Source organism: Helicoverpa zea, chromosome 18, assembly GCF_022581195.2.
Source record: "Helicoverpa zea isolate HzStark_Cry1AcR chromosome 18, ilHelZeax1.1, whole genome shotgun sequence".
In the NCBI taxonomy this organism is placed as follows: Eukaryota; Metazoa; Arthropoda; class Insecta; order Lepidoptera; family Noctuidae; genus Helicoverpa; species Helicoverpa zea.
Genome location: NC_061469.1, coordinates 3,574,353 through 3,592,580, shown reverse-complemented (window position 1 = coordinate 3,592,580; position 18,228 = coordinate 3,574,353). Strand labels below are relative to the sequence as shown.

The 18,228-nt window shown below is 37.3% G+C and overlaps 1 protein-coding gene and 3 non-coding genes across 4 annotated transcripts; 2 read left to right on the top strand and 2 right to left on the bottom strand.

Moving 5' to 3' along the window:
* Positions 1-4,552: 4,552 nt before the first annotated feature.
* LOC124638718 (homogentisate 1,2-dioxygenase) lies at positions 4,553-18,026 on the top strand. The gene is made up of 10 exons (XM_047175759.1): positions 4,553-4,685; positions 5,411-5,583; positions 5,858-5,954; positions 6,077-6,260; positions 8,804-8,924; positions 9,235-9,365; positions 10,098-10,252; positions 10,586-10,712; positions 17,253-17,434; positions 17,755-18,026. The coding sequence occupies exons 1-10, from the start codon at positions 4,671-4,673 to the stop codon at positions 17,887-17,889; spliced, it is 1,320 nt and encodes a 439-aa protein (XP_047031715.1). The 5' UTR covers positions 4,553-4,670; the 3' UTR covers positions 17,890-18,026.
* Positions 10,965-11,046, bottom strand: Trnas-uga. Its single transcript has one exon. It is a non-coding gene; the product is annotated as a tRNA-Ser (tRNA).
* Positions 11,715-11,796, bottom strand: Trnas-cga. Its single transcript has one exon. It is a non-coding gene; the product is annotated as a tRNA-Ser (tRNA).
* On the top strand, positions 16,661-16,742 carry Trnas-uga. The gene has a single exon. It is a non-coding gene; the product is annotated as a tRNA-Ser (tRNA).
* Positions 18,027-18,228: the final 202 nt, after the last annotated feature.

The window sequence follows — 18,228 nt, the reverse complement described above, 5'->3', positions numbered from 1 at the left end:
TAATATCAATAACATTGTAAATCCAAGATGGCCGCCGGTACATAATGGCGGATTACATATTTTTTCCACAACCCCCTCAATATGGGTACCAAATGAAAGGGCTAGTCAAGTAGAATACTGTCAGCAACCCCAGCGGGGCCCAACAAGGCCAAGGCCTGCCTGGGCTGGGGGATTGTTCGAAAGAGTTACCGTGGTCTTGGTATATAAAAGGCCTACGACGAAACACAACGGTTTTTTAGTCAGTAAGAGTTTGGCACTCTCTCACCGTTGCTGACCCATATATAGAATGAGGAATATTCGGTATTTTCATTAAATACTAAAAACTAGGAAATAAAAAATCGGTAAAAAAACTTTTAAGTTAAACGGTTTTATCTTATGTGCACTGAAAACTAGAAAAAAAAAACTGTTACTTACCTTAAACCTACGTAGGTGGTCCCGGTCATATTCGACTAAAATAAAAACGTGGGGCCCTCTGAAATCCTACCTGAAAGCATATCTTTATACTTTGGTAGATCGTAAGCTCGGCGTTCGCTGGTGAAGCCGCTACGGCTGATTATTGATTGTCAAAATCTCCAGTTACGATTATAGTAAGTCGATGCAATCCACACCTATTATACCTCTAGAAGAAAGTGTTACAGCAATAGTTAGGTAATAGGCCCCACGTTTTTATTTTAGTCTAATATGACCGGGACCACCTACGTAGGTTTAAGGTAAGTAACAGTTTTTTTTTTCTAGTTTTCATTTGATTTTAGATAGCTCCGCCCACTACACTTCCGCGTCTATCGCGTCGCGCAAGCTATACTCTTCACTCAATGTGTAAAATTTGAATTTCGCGCCAATCGCACACTCCGAGGTCAGCGCGGGGTCAGGAGAACCGAACAGGGAAGATAGGGAGCCGCAACTTACCTAAGTTTTTTATTTTTTGATCGGATTTTTTTTTGTTGTACTTACAAAAATTATTTGTAATGAAAACTTTTTATGAAGAGTAATATGATAATTTGGACGCGTATGTATGTGTGGTGTGTCGTGTATGTGTGTTTGTATATCCAGAACGGATGAATCGATATGTATTTAGGTTTTTTTGTTTGAAATGAAATTAATCGGGAGTGTTCCTAGCTTTATTTGGTGAATATCGGCCCAAGATGGCCGCCGCCACAAAATGGCGAATAACATATTTTTTTTACAATTCCTTCAGTATGGATATCAAATGAAAGGGCTTGATTAGTATGTAGAATCATGTATAATATTATTTAAAGTCCAAGATAGCCACCGCCAGAAAATGCTGAATTGCATTGTTTTTTTATAGCTCTCTCAATATGGGTATCAAATGAAAGCGTTTGACCAGTGTTAAATAATTTATACTAATGTTATAAAGAGGGAAGATTTGATTGTTTGTTTCTGTGGATTGTATAAGCTTTGAAACTGCTTAACTGATTTGATTTGCTTTCACAATTAGAGATTTACACTATCCCCAGTGAATGTAGGCCATATTTTATCCGGGCACAGGAAGAAGTTCCCCGGGAATGCGGCTAAAATCGCGTTAAACAGCTAGTAAAAATTAAGTGGTTAAGGAATAAAAGCGTCGCAGATCTTGTGTGTTATGTATGCTATAAATGTATGTAGTGAAGCTGTAAGGTATCAAAGAAGTAATGAAGCTAAGTAATTCATTTTTAAACATATTTATTAAAACTGAAATATAAATAATAATATAATGTAAAAAAAAAAGAATTTATAGTATAACACGGTCTCCATAGATTTTTTGTTCTCAGAGTGCTTATAGTAAGTTCAACCAACTCAGTCTTGCGCGCGGTTATGTGTGGGTAACCCTTGTACATATACAGTGACTTTGTGTGCGTGACAAGAGGTACAGTCGGGTACAAATACAGTTATTTAGGGGTTACGGCTGTTTAAGGAAAAACAGTTATTACGTAATTTAATGTTTATTTATCTGTGTAAATATCTATTGAAATTATTAAGTTAGTTTTTGATTTGTTTAATACCCAATAAAAATATTTATTTATTTATAATGATTCTGAATCGCTACTTGAAAAATCAAGTCCACACTTTTATTTATTGTCCTCGTACCCCGAGCTAGAAAATATGTAAGGAGTGTATTTAATTCATCTTAGATATTTCACCTCATTTATTTCTTAGATACTGTCAATGTCAATTTGAAAAAACTTATGAGAAAATAATGAAAAACTGTAAGATGTAATAATAAAAAGCTTTGGATGTTGTTTCATTTTTTGAAACGCTACCTGACTCCTTAAACATTTTCTTCGTGAACAACTAGACATTTTTGTAAACGACTGTACCCATAACAAAAAGCGATAAGAACACGTCATGCTCGGACGACGTCACTGTCACACGAGCGAAAGTTGTATATTTACAAGCCGACGCACACATAGGGCCGCGCGCAAATCTGAGTTATCGTCACAAATTATTATACCTACGGCCGGAGCGACAACATGCGCAGGTCCGACCTCGACGAGGGCTATCGCCGGACTGGCTCGTCTCCGTACACATTGTGTATCAATCGCTAGAGCACGGACATAAGGTTCAGAATTGCGTAGCGTCTATCATGATCGCTGCCGCTCAAAAAATCCAATATCTTAAAACTTTAATTAAAAATGTTTGGTAATAGTTATGGAAAAATGACTTTGACAGAACGTTAATATTGATGTTAAGAATATATTAGAGTAATTTTGAAACATAAAGATAGTGTAACTTCCTTGTAATTTCAAAAATAGTACTTTTTTAGACGTGTTTTCGGAATTAATTATGATCGAGTAAAATTATCAGTATCGTGTTTTCGTTCTGGCAGAATCTAGATAAAGATATCAATTTACCTATATCAAAATTTCAGATCCATTGGTAAGCGGGTAGTCCTATAATTTGGCATGGCAAACGGCTATCAAAATCACGGTGGCGTCTTAAATATGAAAGCTTTCGGTATTCGTGTAAAAATATCTGCGAATTTAGGAAATAGAACGAACGGTTGACAAAAAAAACGAAATTGTTTCGAAGTTCTGCATAGTAAAAAAAAAATTAATAATAATTTATATCATCAGGTGATCAATAAGATATTGCACAACGTGGTGTAATATTAATTGTATTTATGAAATGTTTTTCTCGTTCAATAAAACGGGATTGACAAGCGGCTCTAGAGAGCGGATTGAAACCAGTTCTTATATTATCATACCTACCGGTACACACCTCCAGCAATCGATATAACATTGATATTGTGACGCGATTATGTTTTAGAACATTTCAAAATAGTCAAGTCAGTTATAAAATAAGTCCACACCATCCATAGATATTAAATTTGGTTAGCAAACTGTTCCTTTTTTCAGGCTTCCGTACCCAAAGGGTAAAACGGGACCCTATTGTTTTGCTTCGAAAGATCTTGACTCCATTCCAGGATACCTATATTCATACTTATTTCCCTATTTGAGATAGTTATTGCATAGTTAAAGATTTATATAATTCTATAACCTTTTCTCTATGTAGAAAATAGCTATTTACATACTTACCTCTTAATAAACCGACAGTGTGTTAGGCCTTTATTCATAAATAATTTATTTAGGTATGTCTTTGCAATAGTGGCTAGCTGCGCAATTCAAAAGCATTCCAGTAAACCTATGTATGCTACGAAAAGTGCGTCACAATATGAATACGCACTTAGTTAGGGTTTAAGTATATCCTGTTACTGCGGGTTGTTCGAAAGAGATACCGCGGCCCTGGTGCATAAAAGGCCTATGACGGAACACGATGGTTTTTAGTCAGTAAGTCTGACACTTCCTCACCGCTGCTAACCCACAGCGGGAGAGGTCATTTAATGATTTTTGACGTCGTTAAAAAAAAAAAGAAGTATATCCTATTAGGTACTCAAAACCTAAATTGGCTTTTCCTTCCATCGTCCTTAGAGTTTACAGCATTGTTTTAATGTAGGTACTAAATATTTGTTGGCGCAAATAATTAGATAAATGCACTTATTGTTTTTGTTTTTAATTGAGGCTAGTAAATATTGTTTTACTCTCCACTATGAGTCATATCATCCCAGTGTTGATCTGTCGGTAAAGTGCTGTGGAAAGGGAAATTTAGGGTCATACATGATCAATTTCAGAGCTGAAGCTTATTATTGCAAGTTTAACTAAGTAGGTATTAATTGAAAAAGCAGTGACTGTAAAATCATAGCATTATGGTATACTTGCTGCCCGGGAGCTAGGTTGAGGAGGTCAGATAGGCAGTCGCTCCTAGTAAAACACTGGTACTCAGCTGCAACCGGTTAGACTGGAAGCCGACCCCAACATAGATGGGTAAAAGCTAGGCAGATGATGATATGGTATTGTAAGTTGGGTGCTGTCTGTGCATACATCAAGATATGGATATCTTTATCACTATTGTTCCCAAGAAAAATAGAGTGCGGTAGTAACATTGCCGGTACCGCTTTTTGAGTTACTTCGAGAAACAATCACAGAAACCCAGATTACATATTATCACCGCATTACAAAATAACATTTTCCAAGTTATCTGAATATACATAAATACCAATCTTTATCATAAACAAACCGGCCACATTTGCATAGCAGTCTTGTAGTAAACAGCGGGACTAGTTATAGCGCCATAGTTTGATCTCGCACTTGGAACTAATATCTCGTCTCAAGAAGATGGAAGAACTTAAGGTAAATATTTGAATTCATTTTTCTTAAATATCCCTTATGGAATAAGAAAGTAGGTAAGAAAAGTTAAAAGGTAGAAACTAACTTTCATAAAATAATGTTTGCGTCGAAACCAGTTCTTGAGAAATTAGAAGGATCTTCCATGGCTCTCGAGTAAAAATAGATTAATGTGGAAAAACATGAATTGCCTTAAGGCTCCAGCAGACCGGATGCGTATGCGTAGACGTAAGCGTAGACGTGCACGTAGACGTGCACGTACCATGAGTTGTAATGTATGGAAATGTATGAGACAGGCCACACCGCTTGCGTAACGTAGACGTGCGCGTCGTCTCATGGTTACGCCGTAACTACGCGCGTGACTACGACGTGGTTACGCATACGCATCCGGTCTGTTCGAGCCTTTAGAAATATTTTTAATGTTGCATACTCAACTAACCAACAAAGAAATACCTACCTATATCCTACTAATATTTTAATTGCGAAAGTCAGTTTGTTTGCTACGCTATCACGCAAAAAACGACTTAACCGATCATCATGAAACCACATATTCTTGGTGGTACTAGAATGAACATAGGATATTTTTTATCAACACACCACGCGGGTGAAGCCGCGGGCGGAAGCTAGAAGTTCAATGTCCCTTTAGTTCAATTTCTTCAAGCCCTTTACTGGGGGACGGAATTAATGAAGAACACTTACCTAATAAATAAAAATTGCATTTCCTTACTCAGTACCTCTCCGGATTTGGTTCGGAGTTCTCCTCGGAGGATCCTCGCAAGCCTGGTGCACTACCCGAGGGTCAGAACAGTCCTCAGCGCTGTCCTTACGGGTTGTATGCTGAACAGCTGTCGGGAACTGCGTTTACTGCGCCTAGGCATGAAAATAAGCGGTCGTGGTTATACAGGTATAAACTACTTTTTATTCTAAATAATTATTTACGAGATTCTTTATTTTATGAGAACTATATCCTACCCTTAACCCGGTGCTCATGTAGTGTGTTCTTATTCAGCGCTTCAGAATAATTTGTTAACATTGTCCGCCGGTGGCCTGTGTTGCTCTATGCCAGCATGTGTTTATAATACGACTGTATTCTCATACTTTGTAACTTTTCGATCAAAGTTTTCTTGCTGTAGAAAAACTGGTAAGACAGTTTTGATAGCTGAATTTTTGTTTTCCAGAATTCGGCCTTCAGTGATTCACAAGCCATTCCAAAAGTCCGATGTCGCGAAATATCTTACCCACAACTGGGACGAACAGGAACCCGATCCTAACCAGGTAAGAAAAAGTTTTCCATCTACATTTTAATTATTTCGACCGTTTTATATTTTCTTACCACGTAGTGGGTAACTTGTTACATGTAAGTGTTTTATTATAACCTTATCTAATTGTATACGCAGTCTCGTTGGCTCCCTTTCGACCTCCCGCCCTCAAACCTATCGGTGGACTTCGTGGCTGGTCTCCACACTGTATGCGGGGCTGGTGACCCTCGCTCCCGCAACGGTCTGGCCATACATGTCTACTTGTGTAACACATCGATGAACAAAAGCGCGTTCTACAGCAGCGACGGAGATATGCTTATTGGTAAGAGCTAGTTAAATAAATATATTATTTTTATTGAAAAGAAGAAATTTTACAATATTTATTCTTTACTAGCTTCTGCCCGCGACTTCGTACGCGGATCCTGTCCCTTATGCCAGCGACTATGGGGTCAGCAAAATCAAAGATCTGAATAGTCGCAATAGACGTGACCATAGGGATAAAAGTAGTGATTCTAATTAGACCGCATTTAAGTTGTGTGTGGCAAAAATATTACACGTAGGTATTATTTCGTAAAAAAACATTAAATAGATGACAAAGTCGTGGTGACTTAGTGGAATTCGTGGTGGTTTAGTGGGTAGAGAACCAATCTCTCAAGTATGAGCGTGCGTCTTTGATTCCAGGTCTGGCAAGTGCCTGCCAATGCAACTTTTCTAAGTTCGTATGTACTTTCTACGTATATTTTGGATACCAATGACCGTTATTTGGAGGGGATGTTAAACTGTAGGTTCCGACTGTCATTGAACATTCTTGGCAGTCGTTATGGGTAGTCAGAAGCCAGTAAGTCTTACCAAGGGGTAACCGGGTTGTGGAGGTCAGATAGGCAGTCGCTCCTTGTAAAACACTGGTACTCAGTTGCATCGTGACTGGAAGTCGACCCTAACATAATTGGGACAAAGGCTCTTGAGATAATAACGACAATAATAATGAGATATAGGCACCGCAAGACATCTGAGGCTGATGACGGGGAGTAGCGACCCCGCGGGGCTATATATACTGAGTTCTCCAGGGAGAGTATACTGTCCCCCATCTCCGGCCGGTCGGAGTGAACCATGACGGGGGTAGGTCTCACGCCTCTGGCTTGGCTTGGCCGTCCAGAGTGGAGTCGCTAGAGCAGGATTAGTGGCCCTGCTCGGAGGGTAGGTGCCTCATGGTAAGCACAGGGAGCGCGTAATCCGCGTTTAAAGTCCGCCGAGGTATCCTCACCCTTCAGCCGCTCATGTCCCTATTGCCCTCTTGTTGCTATTCAGTGACTGGTTACAGTAAGTGAGGTGGCGAGTCTCCACCTGCCGTTTTTACATGTACCTAATACATTGTCATCCACTAACATCCCATCAAAATAGCCCAAGTAGTTTTCCTCCATAGTTAGCAATAGTTTAGCACAGAACCGGGGATTGTCTTTTTTTTAACGACGTCCACCGGGGATTGTCCTTGGGTTCATTTCTATAGTGTATAAAGGGATAATCGTCGGTTTTGTGTCACCATTTCATTAAAGTTGTCTCAAAAGGGCTTCAGCGTGTTGGCTTCGACCCCACGTTTGCCTCCCAAAAATTTGGAACTCTGTAGTCCCGAGGTCTGAAAGAGATATACAAAATAATAATGAAGATAAAACGCAACAAAGTTAGAGAGTGGAGGCTCGTGACGCCACGTCTAGGTATGTAAAATTTGTACTAAGCAGTGACTTAACACGAAATTCAAGCGTTGTTGTATCTTCGTTATTATTTGTTTGTGAGAGAGAGAAAAGAAAAATGCGTGTCCATTATTTTAGGGTTATCTAAAAGACGGACTAATTACTTATTTTGATTCACTATACCTATTTCATAACATTCATTTCTATACATTTCAAGTGTAGTATTGCTCTTGAAGTTCCACATCAGGTGTTCCAGATCTTCGATGTTTACACGTCAATAGAGAGTGCTTATCAGATTGAACCACTTTTGCTAAAACGTCATATCTTTATAAGCTATAGTCTAGCTGGGCTCCTGGGTTTCCACATTAGGTGTTTTACATCTTCAATTTTTATAAGTCAACAGAGAGTGCTTATCAGATTGAACAACTTTTGCTAAAACGTCATACCTCTATATGCTATAGTCTAGCTGGGCCCCTGGAGTTCCACATCAGGTGTTTTAGATCTTCAATTTGTATAAGTCAATAGAAAGTGCTTATCAAATTGAACAACTTTTGCTAAAACGGCATACCTGTATATGGTACAGAGAAGCTGGGCTCTTGGGGTTCCACATCAGGTGTTCCAGATCTTAAAATTTATAATCTCAGCTGAAAATGCTCATCAAATGAAACAATTTTTGCCACGGCACCATATTTGTATCTCTTATAGTTTTATTGGTCTGTTGGAGTTCTGCATCAGGTCTTCAAGTTTCGAAGATAAATTATAGCCTATATGTTGACCAGGCCTAATACTGATACAACAAAGAAAAAATCATTGAAATCCGTTCAGTAGTTCGGAAGATTAGCGTGTACAAACAAACAGACATACAGACATACAGACATACAGACATACAGACAAACAGACAGAATTTTTTTTTTGGATTTGTGCTCCATTACTGTTTCTAAACCCCACCCAATTATTATTTTTTTAATATATTCAATGTACAGACACAGTTTTTTTACAGATTTATTATATGTATATATATATATAGATTGCACACTTAACAATAAATATATAAAAAGAATACAGACAGTTGCTTACATTGACGTTGAGCCTTGTGGCTGTGGTATTAAGGATCGGCTGAAGTAAAACTAAATTATTGCATTCTTTCTTTAAGTGTACGACGTCTTGTATGTTTCAGTTCCCCAGCAAGGGACTCTGAAGATTACAACGGAATTTGGGCGTATGACGGTGGCTCCCAATGAGATAGCTGTCATCCAGCTCGGCATGAGGTTTGCAGTGGCTGTCGATGGACCTTCCCGGTAAATAAACCTTTCTTATGTCTCTACCATTTTATGAACATAATATTATGTAGGTGTGTTATTTCAATTCCTAAAGAAAAAGTCGAGCTGTTAGGCCACGTTCACACGGCGACCATTCGATTCGATTTTTTCACGTATACTGTTTTAACTTAAAATATATTTCTCGAACACGGGATTTTCCCGTATGAACGCCGTGTAAACAATTTTCAAGTTTTCACATATATTTCTGTTGTCACTACTCTATTCGATAAAATCTCGTATACGGTATACGGGAAAAAATCGCTTTCGACTACCAGTACGTTTATTGCAGAGGATACATTCTGGAGGTGTTTGACGGACACTTTAAGCTGCCAGATCTTGGACCTATCGGAGCTAATGGGCTTGCGAATCCAAGAGACTTCCTCACTCCTGTTGCTCACTATGTCGACGAGGAAATACCTGGCAAGTTATTATTAAATCTATACTAATACCCATAGCTGGGCATTAACTCGTTAATCCGTTAATCGTTAATTAACGAAGCTAACTTTTTTTGTAGCGGATTAACGATTAACGAAGTTAACAATTTTATTAACGGTGCCCAGCTATGCTAATACCTATTATAAAGCTGAAAAGTTTGATTGTTTGTTTGAACGCGCTAATCTCAGGACTACTCGTCCAATTCGAACATTCTTTGAAAAGATTATGTAGCATCACGCAAAGACTAATAGGAGCAGGGGCCCGATTCTCCTAGGTTAATAATGTAAAAATTGAATAGAAATTGAATCGCGATAGCAGTTTTAACCTCAGTGGGCAACGATTGGTCTGTCATTTTGGTGATCATTCGTTCGTCATCAAATCGTTGATAGTTCGCATGGAAGTCCTGTTTTAATTTTTGTAATTAGCCCGCTTACGATTAAAAAAAAATGCAATCGCGGGCGACCGCTAGTAATCACATAGATATTAGTAATTAAGACAATAAATGGGAAAGTTATTCTATTGCTAAAACTGCTGCGCCGACCCCAAATAAAATTGGGATAAGGGCAGGAGGATGATGATGATTATATTGCTAAAAGTGGAAATTGAAACTTATCTTCAGATCTCTTCTAATGCTCGTTTTATTTTCATTGTATTCACAGGCGTCAGAAACTTTCTTTGACCTATAGGTAATTAATCTAACATCCCTTCGTCTCACAGGATTCAAAATAATAAACAAGTACCAAGGTTCCCTCTTCGTGGCTGAACAGAACCACTCTCCGTTCGACGTGGTAGCCTGGCACGGGAACTATGTCCCGTACAAGTATGACTTAAGCAGGTTCATGGTCATCAATGCGGTGCTTTATGATCATTGTGTAAGTAGAATTTTTGGTGAAGCATTTATAAATATCCCACAAGCTATACTGAGATCGTTTTTAGCATCCCTTATAGGCACATTGGATACACTAGGTACCTAATTATCTTACGATCCACTTTCACCCAAACGGACTTTACAGCCCACCGCGTCGGGATTAGCGGAAAAGTATACAGAAAATAAAATTATATTTTTTGTAGCTATATGGCTCCTACTAAGCCGATAACCAACTACTTGTTAAGCGTAATTAGAAGATCGGGAATGTGCAATATCCATATTTTGATAAGTGAACTCAATCATCTTCATATCGTGATATCTATTTCGTTGTTTACAGGACCCATCAATATTCACAGTGCTGACTTGCCAGTCAACGAAGCCTGGCGTTGCTATCGCAGACTTTGTGATCTTCCCTCCGAGGTGGTCCGTGCAGGAGCATACATTCAGACCACCTTATTATCACAGTAAGTTTGAAACAATAGAGTTTAACTGAAAGCCGACCCCAACATAAAGTAGTTAGGAATGAAGTTTGACCTTTTCAAATTCAGCCTACTGTTTTTTTTTTTATGTTCATAATATTCAATCAATATTGGAATTGTCAAGGAAAAAAATACATATCTTCCAAGGATTGAGAACAATCTTTTACGTACACCACATGTATTTTCATGTAATGACCCAATTAGTAAAATAATTTAGATCTGCAAAAAAATGGAGTTCGCTGAGGACAGGATTCGAACCTGCGCGGGTATAACCCATTGGATTTCAAGTCCAACTCCTTAACCACTCGGACACCTCAGCTACGAGCGATTGGATCCAATTTCTTAATTAATGTCTTAATAAATGCGAACTTAAAGGCAGCTCACAGCTGTGTAAACGTTTATGGCCTTACTACAAAAACTTTAACCACTGTTTTACACTTGTCTAAAAAAAATGTGGCTCCAAAATGAACCATATGTCAACGTCATAATTTGACATTTTTTTAGACAAGTCTTAAACTGACGTTAAAAAGTTTTTGTGGTAAGACGGTTACAATTTACAAGACTCATGTTTGACTTTAATTCAAGCAAAAATTATAGAAATGTTTAGAATTACCACTATTACCACACACCTTCTAGTTTCCAGTTAAAATGATGTCTGTTTATAGAAATGTACATACCTACTATACCAAACTTCTGAAGTTGCAGTTTCTCTACTGGCTAAGCGTATGGTTGGGTCTATCAGTGAAAATATTTCGTATGCAAACAAAACAATAATTTTATCTAATAGAACCTCCATCCCACAGGTAGAGTTAAATTTACGGTGCGGTGTTCAATATAAAATTAACAAAATTATTCCACCTGATGCTAAACTACCCGTGATGGCTATTTGATGACTAATCCAGTTTGCTTTTAAAGAATGACAAGCTCTTCATGGCCTCTTACTTGCTTCAATTGTGCTTGCGTCATTAGTTACCAAAAAATCCATCTCGCTGAGGACAGGATTCGAACCTGTGCGGGTAGAACCCATTGGATTTCGAGTCCAACTCCTTAACCGCTCGGACACCTCAGCTCTTACTGGAATCCTCAACTAACGGTTAAAATAGGATGAAGTAGGTATTTTTTTTTATAGGTTATATAGTCCCCAGGCCGGCGAACAAATTTTTTTTTGATACATATACATTTAAGACATTTGATACATATAAAGTACTGACAATTGGTGTGAAGTATGTTAATAGTAAATGTTGCATTTAGAAAGTCGTTTCGAATGATATGTATCATTACTACAGGAGGGATTTATTAACTTGAAAACACCTATCGATAAAATAATCTTATATAAGCTCTAGCTTCTGAAATACTAACAATTCGCCGAAGTTTTTTTAATATGAAATGTTGCATTTAAAAACGTCTTTTGAATGATGTATAACTCATTACTAGAGATGGGATTTATTTAATTGAAAACATCTATCAATAATTATAATTTTAAATAAGCTCTAGCTTATAAACTACTAACAATTTGTCGGAAGTATGTTAACACGAAATGTTTCATTTGGAAAGGTTTTTCAAATAATATATAATTTGTTACTATATAAAGAAATAATGGATTAGCTTGACAGAACCTACCGATAATATATTCTTAGAAAAGCTCTAGCTTTTAAAGTACTAACAATTTGTCGGAGTTATGCTAATAGAACCTTGCGCTTAAAAAGATCTTTTGATTGAAATATGGCTCATAACTTCAAGTGAGATGTTATTCCTTAACACAATGTAAAGTATCAATAATATGCCTTAGGTCAGTTATGTCTTCCAAAATACTAAAAATCGGTAAGTGGTATGTTAAAACGGAATATAGCGCTTAAAAAGATCTTTCGATTGACATATGGTTCATACCTAGAGGTGGGACATTATTCCCTAACATAGTAAAACCTATCGATAATACGCCTTATTTGGGCTATATCTTCTAAAATACTAAGAATTGATAAGTGGTATGTTGAGACAAAATGTTGCACTTAAAAAGACCTTTTGATTGACATTTAGTCCATTAATAGATGTGGGATATTATTCCTTAACATAATATAAACGCTACTTTTTCTAAAATAGTAATTAAAATTGGTAAGTAGTATGCCAATTTAATATACTTAAATAATGCACGTGAATATTTAAGTCAGAAATTGACAAAAAGAATAAACTTCTTCCAATTGTAATATTTTTTTCTCATTTTCTTGTCGAACTGACTATTTGACTCACTACATTTGTCGGACAAGTCGATATTTGCAATAAGAATAGCATTATCTATCATTGTTGTATTTGTCCGACATGTATGTATGGGGCGATTCGACACAGTGACGTCATATCGACATGTTTCGGATGGTGGACACTCCAAACGCAGCATGATCTTTATCGGACAAGTTGACCACAATTTTCTAGTTAACTTTATTAAACAAACCTCAAAAAATGAAACGTGTATGTACGAAGAGTCGTAGTGACGTCATACCGACATTTTCAGGATGGTGGACACTCCAAACGCAGCACGATCCTTATCGGACAAGTTGACTACCATTCTCTAGTTAACTTTATTAAATGAATCTCAAAAAATGAAACGTGTATGTACGAAGAGCCATAGTGACGTCATTACTATGTTAGGGAATAATGTCCCACCTCTAGGTATGAACCATATGTCAATCGAAAGATCTTTTTAAGCGCTATATTCCGTTTTAACATACCACTTACCGATTTTTAGTATTTTGGAAGACATAACTGACCTAAGGCATATTATTGATACTTTACATTGTGTTAAGGAATAACATCTCACTTGAAGTTATGAGCCATATTTCAATCAAAAGATCTTTTTAAGCGCAAGGTTCTATTAGCATAACTCCGACAAATTGTTAGTACTTTAAAAGCTAGAGCTTTTCTAAGAATATATTATCGGTAGGTTCTGTCAAGCTAATCCATTATTTCTTTATATAGTAACAAATTATATATTATTTGAAAAACCTTTCCAAATGAAACATTTCGTGTTAACATACTTCCGACAAATTGTTAGTAGTTTATAAGCTAGAGCTTATTTAAAATTATAATTATTGATAGATGTTTTCAATTAAATAAATCCCATCTCTAGTAATGAGTTATACATCATTCAAAAGACGTTTCTAAATGCAACATTTCATATTAAAAAAACTTCGGCGAATTGTTAGTATTTCAGAAGCTAGAGCTTATATAAGATTATTTTATCGATAGGTGTTTTCAAGTTAATAAATCCCTCCTGTAGTAATGATACATATCATTCGAAACGACTTTCTAAATGCAACATTTACTATTAACATACTTCACACCAATTGTCAGTACTTTATATGTATCAAATGTCTTAAATGTATATGTATCAAAAAAAAATTTGTTCGCCGGCCTGGGGACTAATAGCATAGATATAGAATTCGCGCTCTGCGGGTTATAGGTAGGTAGCTCTCATAAAGGGACTTATTAGACACTAGCTTCTGCCCGCGACTTCGTACGCGGATCCTGTCCCTTATGCCAGCGACTACGGGGTCAGCAAAATCAAAGATCTGAATAGTCGCAATAGACGTGAACATAGGGATAAAAGTAGTGATTCTAATTAGTCCGCATTTAAGTTGTGTGTGGCAAAAATATTACGTAAATAAACATTAAATAGATGACAAAGTCGTGGTGACTTAGTGGAATTCGTGGTGGTTTAGTGGGTAGAGAACCAATCTCTTAAGTATGAGCGTGCGTCTTTGATTCCAGGTCTGGTAAGTGCCTGCCAATGCAACTTTTCTAAGTTCGTATGTACTTTCTACGTATATTTTGGATACCAATGACCGTTATTTGGAGGGGATGTTAAACTGTAGGTTCCGGCTGTCATTGAACATTCTTGGCAGTCGTTATGGGTAGTCAGAAGCCAGTAAGTCTTACCAAGGGGTGTTGGTTTGAGCGGGTAACCGGGTTGTGGAGGTCAGATAGGCAGTCGCTCCTTGTAAAATACTGGTACTCAGTTGCATCGTGACTGGAAGTCGACCCTAACATAATTGGGACAAAGGCTCTTGAGATAATAACGACAATAATAATGAGATATAGGCACCGCAGGACATCCGAGGCTGATGACGGGGAGTAGCGACCCCGCGGGGCTATATATACTGAGTTCTCCAGGGGGTGTATACTGTCCCCCATCTCCGGCCGGTCTGAGTGAACCATGACGGGGGTAGATCTCACGCCTCTGGCTTGGCTTGGCCGTCCAGAGTGGAGCCGTCGCTAGAGCAGGATTAGTAGCCTTGCTCGGAGGGTAGGTGCCTCATGGTAAGCACAGGGAGCGCGTAATCTACGTTTAAAGTCCGCCGAGGTATCCTCACCCTTCAGCCGCTCATATCCCTGTTGCCCTCTTGTTGCTATTCAGTGACTGGTTCCCGGGGGCCCAGTAAGTGAGGTGGCGAGTCTCCACCTGCCGTTTTTACATGTACCTAATACATTGTCATCCACTAACATCCCATCACAATAGCCCAAGTAGTTTTCCTCCATAGTTAGCACAGAACCGGGGATTGTCTTTTTTTTTAACGACGTCCACCGAGGATTGTCCTTGGATTCATTTCTATAGTGTATAAAGGGATAATCGTCGGTTTTGTGTCACCATTTCATTAAAGTTGTCTCAAAAGGACAATTATGTAAAATTTGTACTAAGCAGTGACTTAACACGAAATTCAAGCGTTGTTGTATCTTCGTTATTATTTGTTTGTGTGAGAGAGAAAAGAAAAATGCGTCAATAGAGAGTGCTTATCAGATTGAACAACTTTTGCTAAAACGTCATACCTCTATATGCTATAGTCTAGCTGGGCCCCTGGAGTTCCACATCAGATGTTTTAGATCTTCAATTTGTATAAGTCAATAGAAAGTGCTTATCAAATTGAACAACTTTTGCTAAAACGTCATACCTGTATATGGTACAGAGAAGCTGGGCTCTTGGGGTTCCACATCAGGTGTTCCAGATCTTAAAATTTATTATCTCAGCTGAAAATGCTCATCAAATGAAACAATTTTTGCCACGGCACCATATTTGTATCTCTTATAGTTTTATTGGTCTGTTGGAGTTCTGCATCAGGTCTTCAAGTTTCGAAGATAAATTATAGCCTATATGTTGACCAGGCTTAATACTGATACAACAAAGAAAAAATCATTGAAATCCGTTCAGTAGTTCGGAAGATTAGCGTGTACAAACAAACAGACATACAGACATACAGACATACAGACAATTTTTTTTTTTTGGATTTGTGCTCCATTACTGTTTCTAAACCCCACCCAATAATTATTTTTTTAATATATTCAATGTACAGACACAGTTTTTTTACAGATTTATTATATGTATAGATATAGATTTAAGATTTACCTGTTAACCTTCTATTTATCAAAATAGAATTTATTGAAACTAGCTTACACCCGTATACCGCGGGATCTACTTCCCGCTCCCGGGTAAAAAGTGGCCTAGTCTACGCATGTTAGAGCACACTGGAATATTCTTTTTTTAAATCGGACTTTTAGTTCCTGATTAGCGCGTTCAGGCGAACAAACTCTTTGCTTTAGTTTATTACCGCAGTCTGAGAAACTGCGTGGCATTTCAGAATTAAAACAGTAGCGACAGAAATTCCCTTGAAAGAACTTTCGCTTCCAGCCAGTAACAGCATTTAAATAAATCGGTCGTTGTGTCTGATATGATGATTTCATGTAATGTATTGTCAGCCGCGAAGCTACCTCTCATAAATAAATAAATTATAATTATTGCCATACCTACATAAAGGTTTTACTACATGCCTACTATATGCTATTAACATCTGGCCATTAGGACTCATTGTTCTATTTTAACTTAGAAGAACACTTGAATAAATATTAAAATCTTTTTTTAATAATCGTTAATTTCGTTATTAAATCATGTAGCTGAGGTGTCCGAGTGGTTAAGGAGTTGGACTTGAAATCCAATGGGTTATACCCGCGCAGGTTCGAATCCTGTCCTCAGCGAAAAGTGAATTTTTACCTTTGTAGATTTTAACTACATTGTGTTGGAAAAGTTAAATTACTGTTTGATTAAGATCGACTATTCCATGAAAGGGGAATTTTGTGTGTATGTATTGTTCGTGCCTTTGCGGGTCCTTAATGACTTTCGAAGTTTCGGTTCTGACACTTTTTATCACGCCTAAGGGTCAGCGTTCTATGTTAGCTGCAAATAACATGTTGAGGAAAATGAAGCTGTTTTTGCCATTTCATTAGCCTACAATGGTAGCCTAATTTCAACAATAGATACCTAATCGTAAAAGGCTGTAAACAAACAGGACAATTTATTGTTAAAATTAACTGGCAAAACTAACTTTCTGTACTTAAACTTAATTTATTTATTAATTTGGATTAATATTAGTTTTATTTAATGATATATTGGTTATATATGTACTTACCTACCCTACCTATGTACCAACAAGACTTTCAAATCTATGTCAACCCAGGTCCGTAATTACCTACCGTGTTTCTTTCCAGGGAACTGTATGAGCGAATTCATGGGTTTAATCCTGGGTGCATACGAAGCGAAGGAAGGTGGTTTCCTCCCCGGTGGAGCGTCTCTGCACTCCATGATGACTCCACACGGACCTGATGACAAATGCTTCCAAGGTGCCTCTTATGGAGAACTGGTCCCGCAGAAAATTGCGGTTGATACTCAGGTATTGATAAGATGTGAATTTTTTTATAATTTCATTTATTTCCAAGTAACAGAGACTCATAATTTTTAGTACGACTTATGAAGTATGTCAGCATTGGCTTATAAAAACATACATACATTTCTTTTTATATGTTGACCTGCTTATTTTAGTTTAGATTGAGAATAGTCAGACAGAAAAACACACTAAGGTTAAAGATTCTGTTGCCAGAATTGATAGCTAGAATGATAAAATTCAACTTAAAACAGGAGGAATTGTAAAGAGCAGCTGTACCTAGATTAATTAATTCACATAATACTATAATAATGATTTTCTTGTTACAGGCGTTCATGTTCGAGTCTTCGCTAAGCTTGGCTATAACTAAATGGGGCGCCGAGACATGTCAGAAACTAGACGCCAAATATTACGAGTGCTGGCAAAACTTACCCAAGCTTTTCTCAGAAAATATCAACATTTAATTCAGTTACGTAATTCACTCAAGTAGTTACATACTTGTATTCTAACATCATTTATTCGTCCAGATTAACTGATCTACTTTTGTTATTGTGAATATTTACATCTAATAAAACAATAATGGTTTACTTATAAGAACTTACTCACATAGAACTTTATTTACTTACCTACATAATAAAAAAATCAAGGTGCTCTGTAGGGACCTCCCCCATTGACACACACACTACCAAAATCTTAGTGTTATATACTTATCAAACCATTGTAATCTTATAATGGTTGTAAAGAACTAACAAAAACAAATAAAAGGGCAAACCAATGCTACAATTACACATAATACCTATACT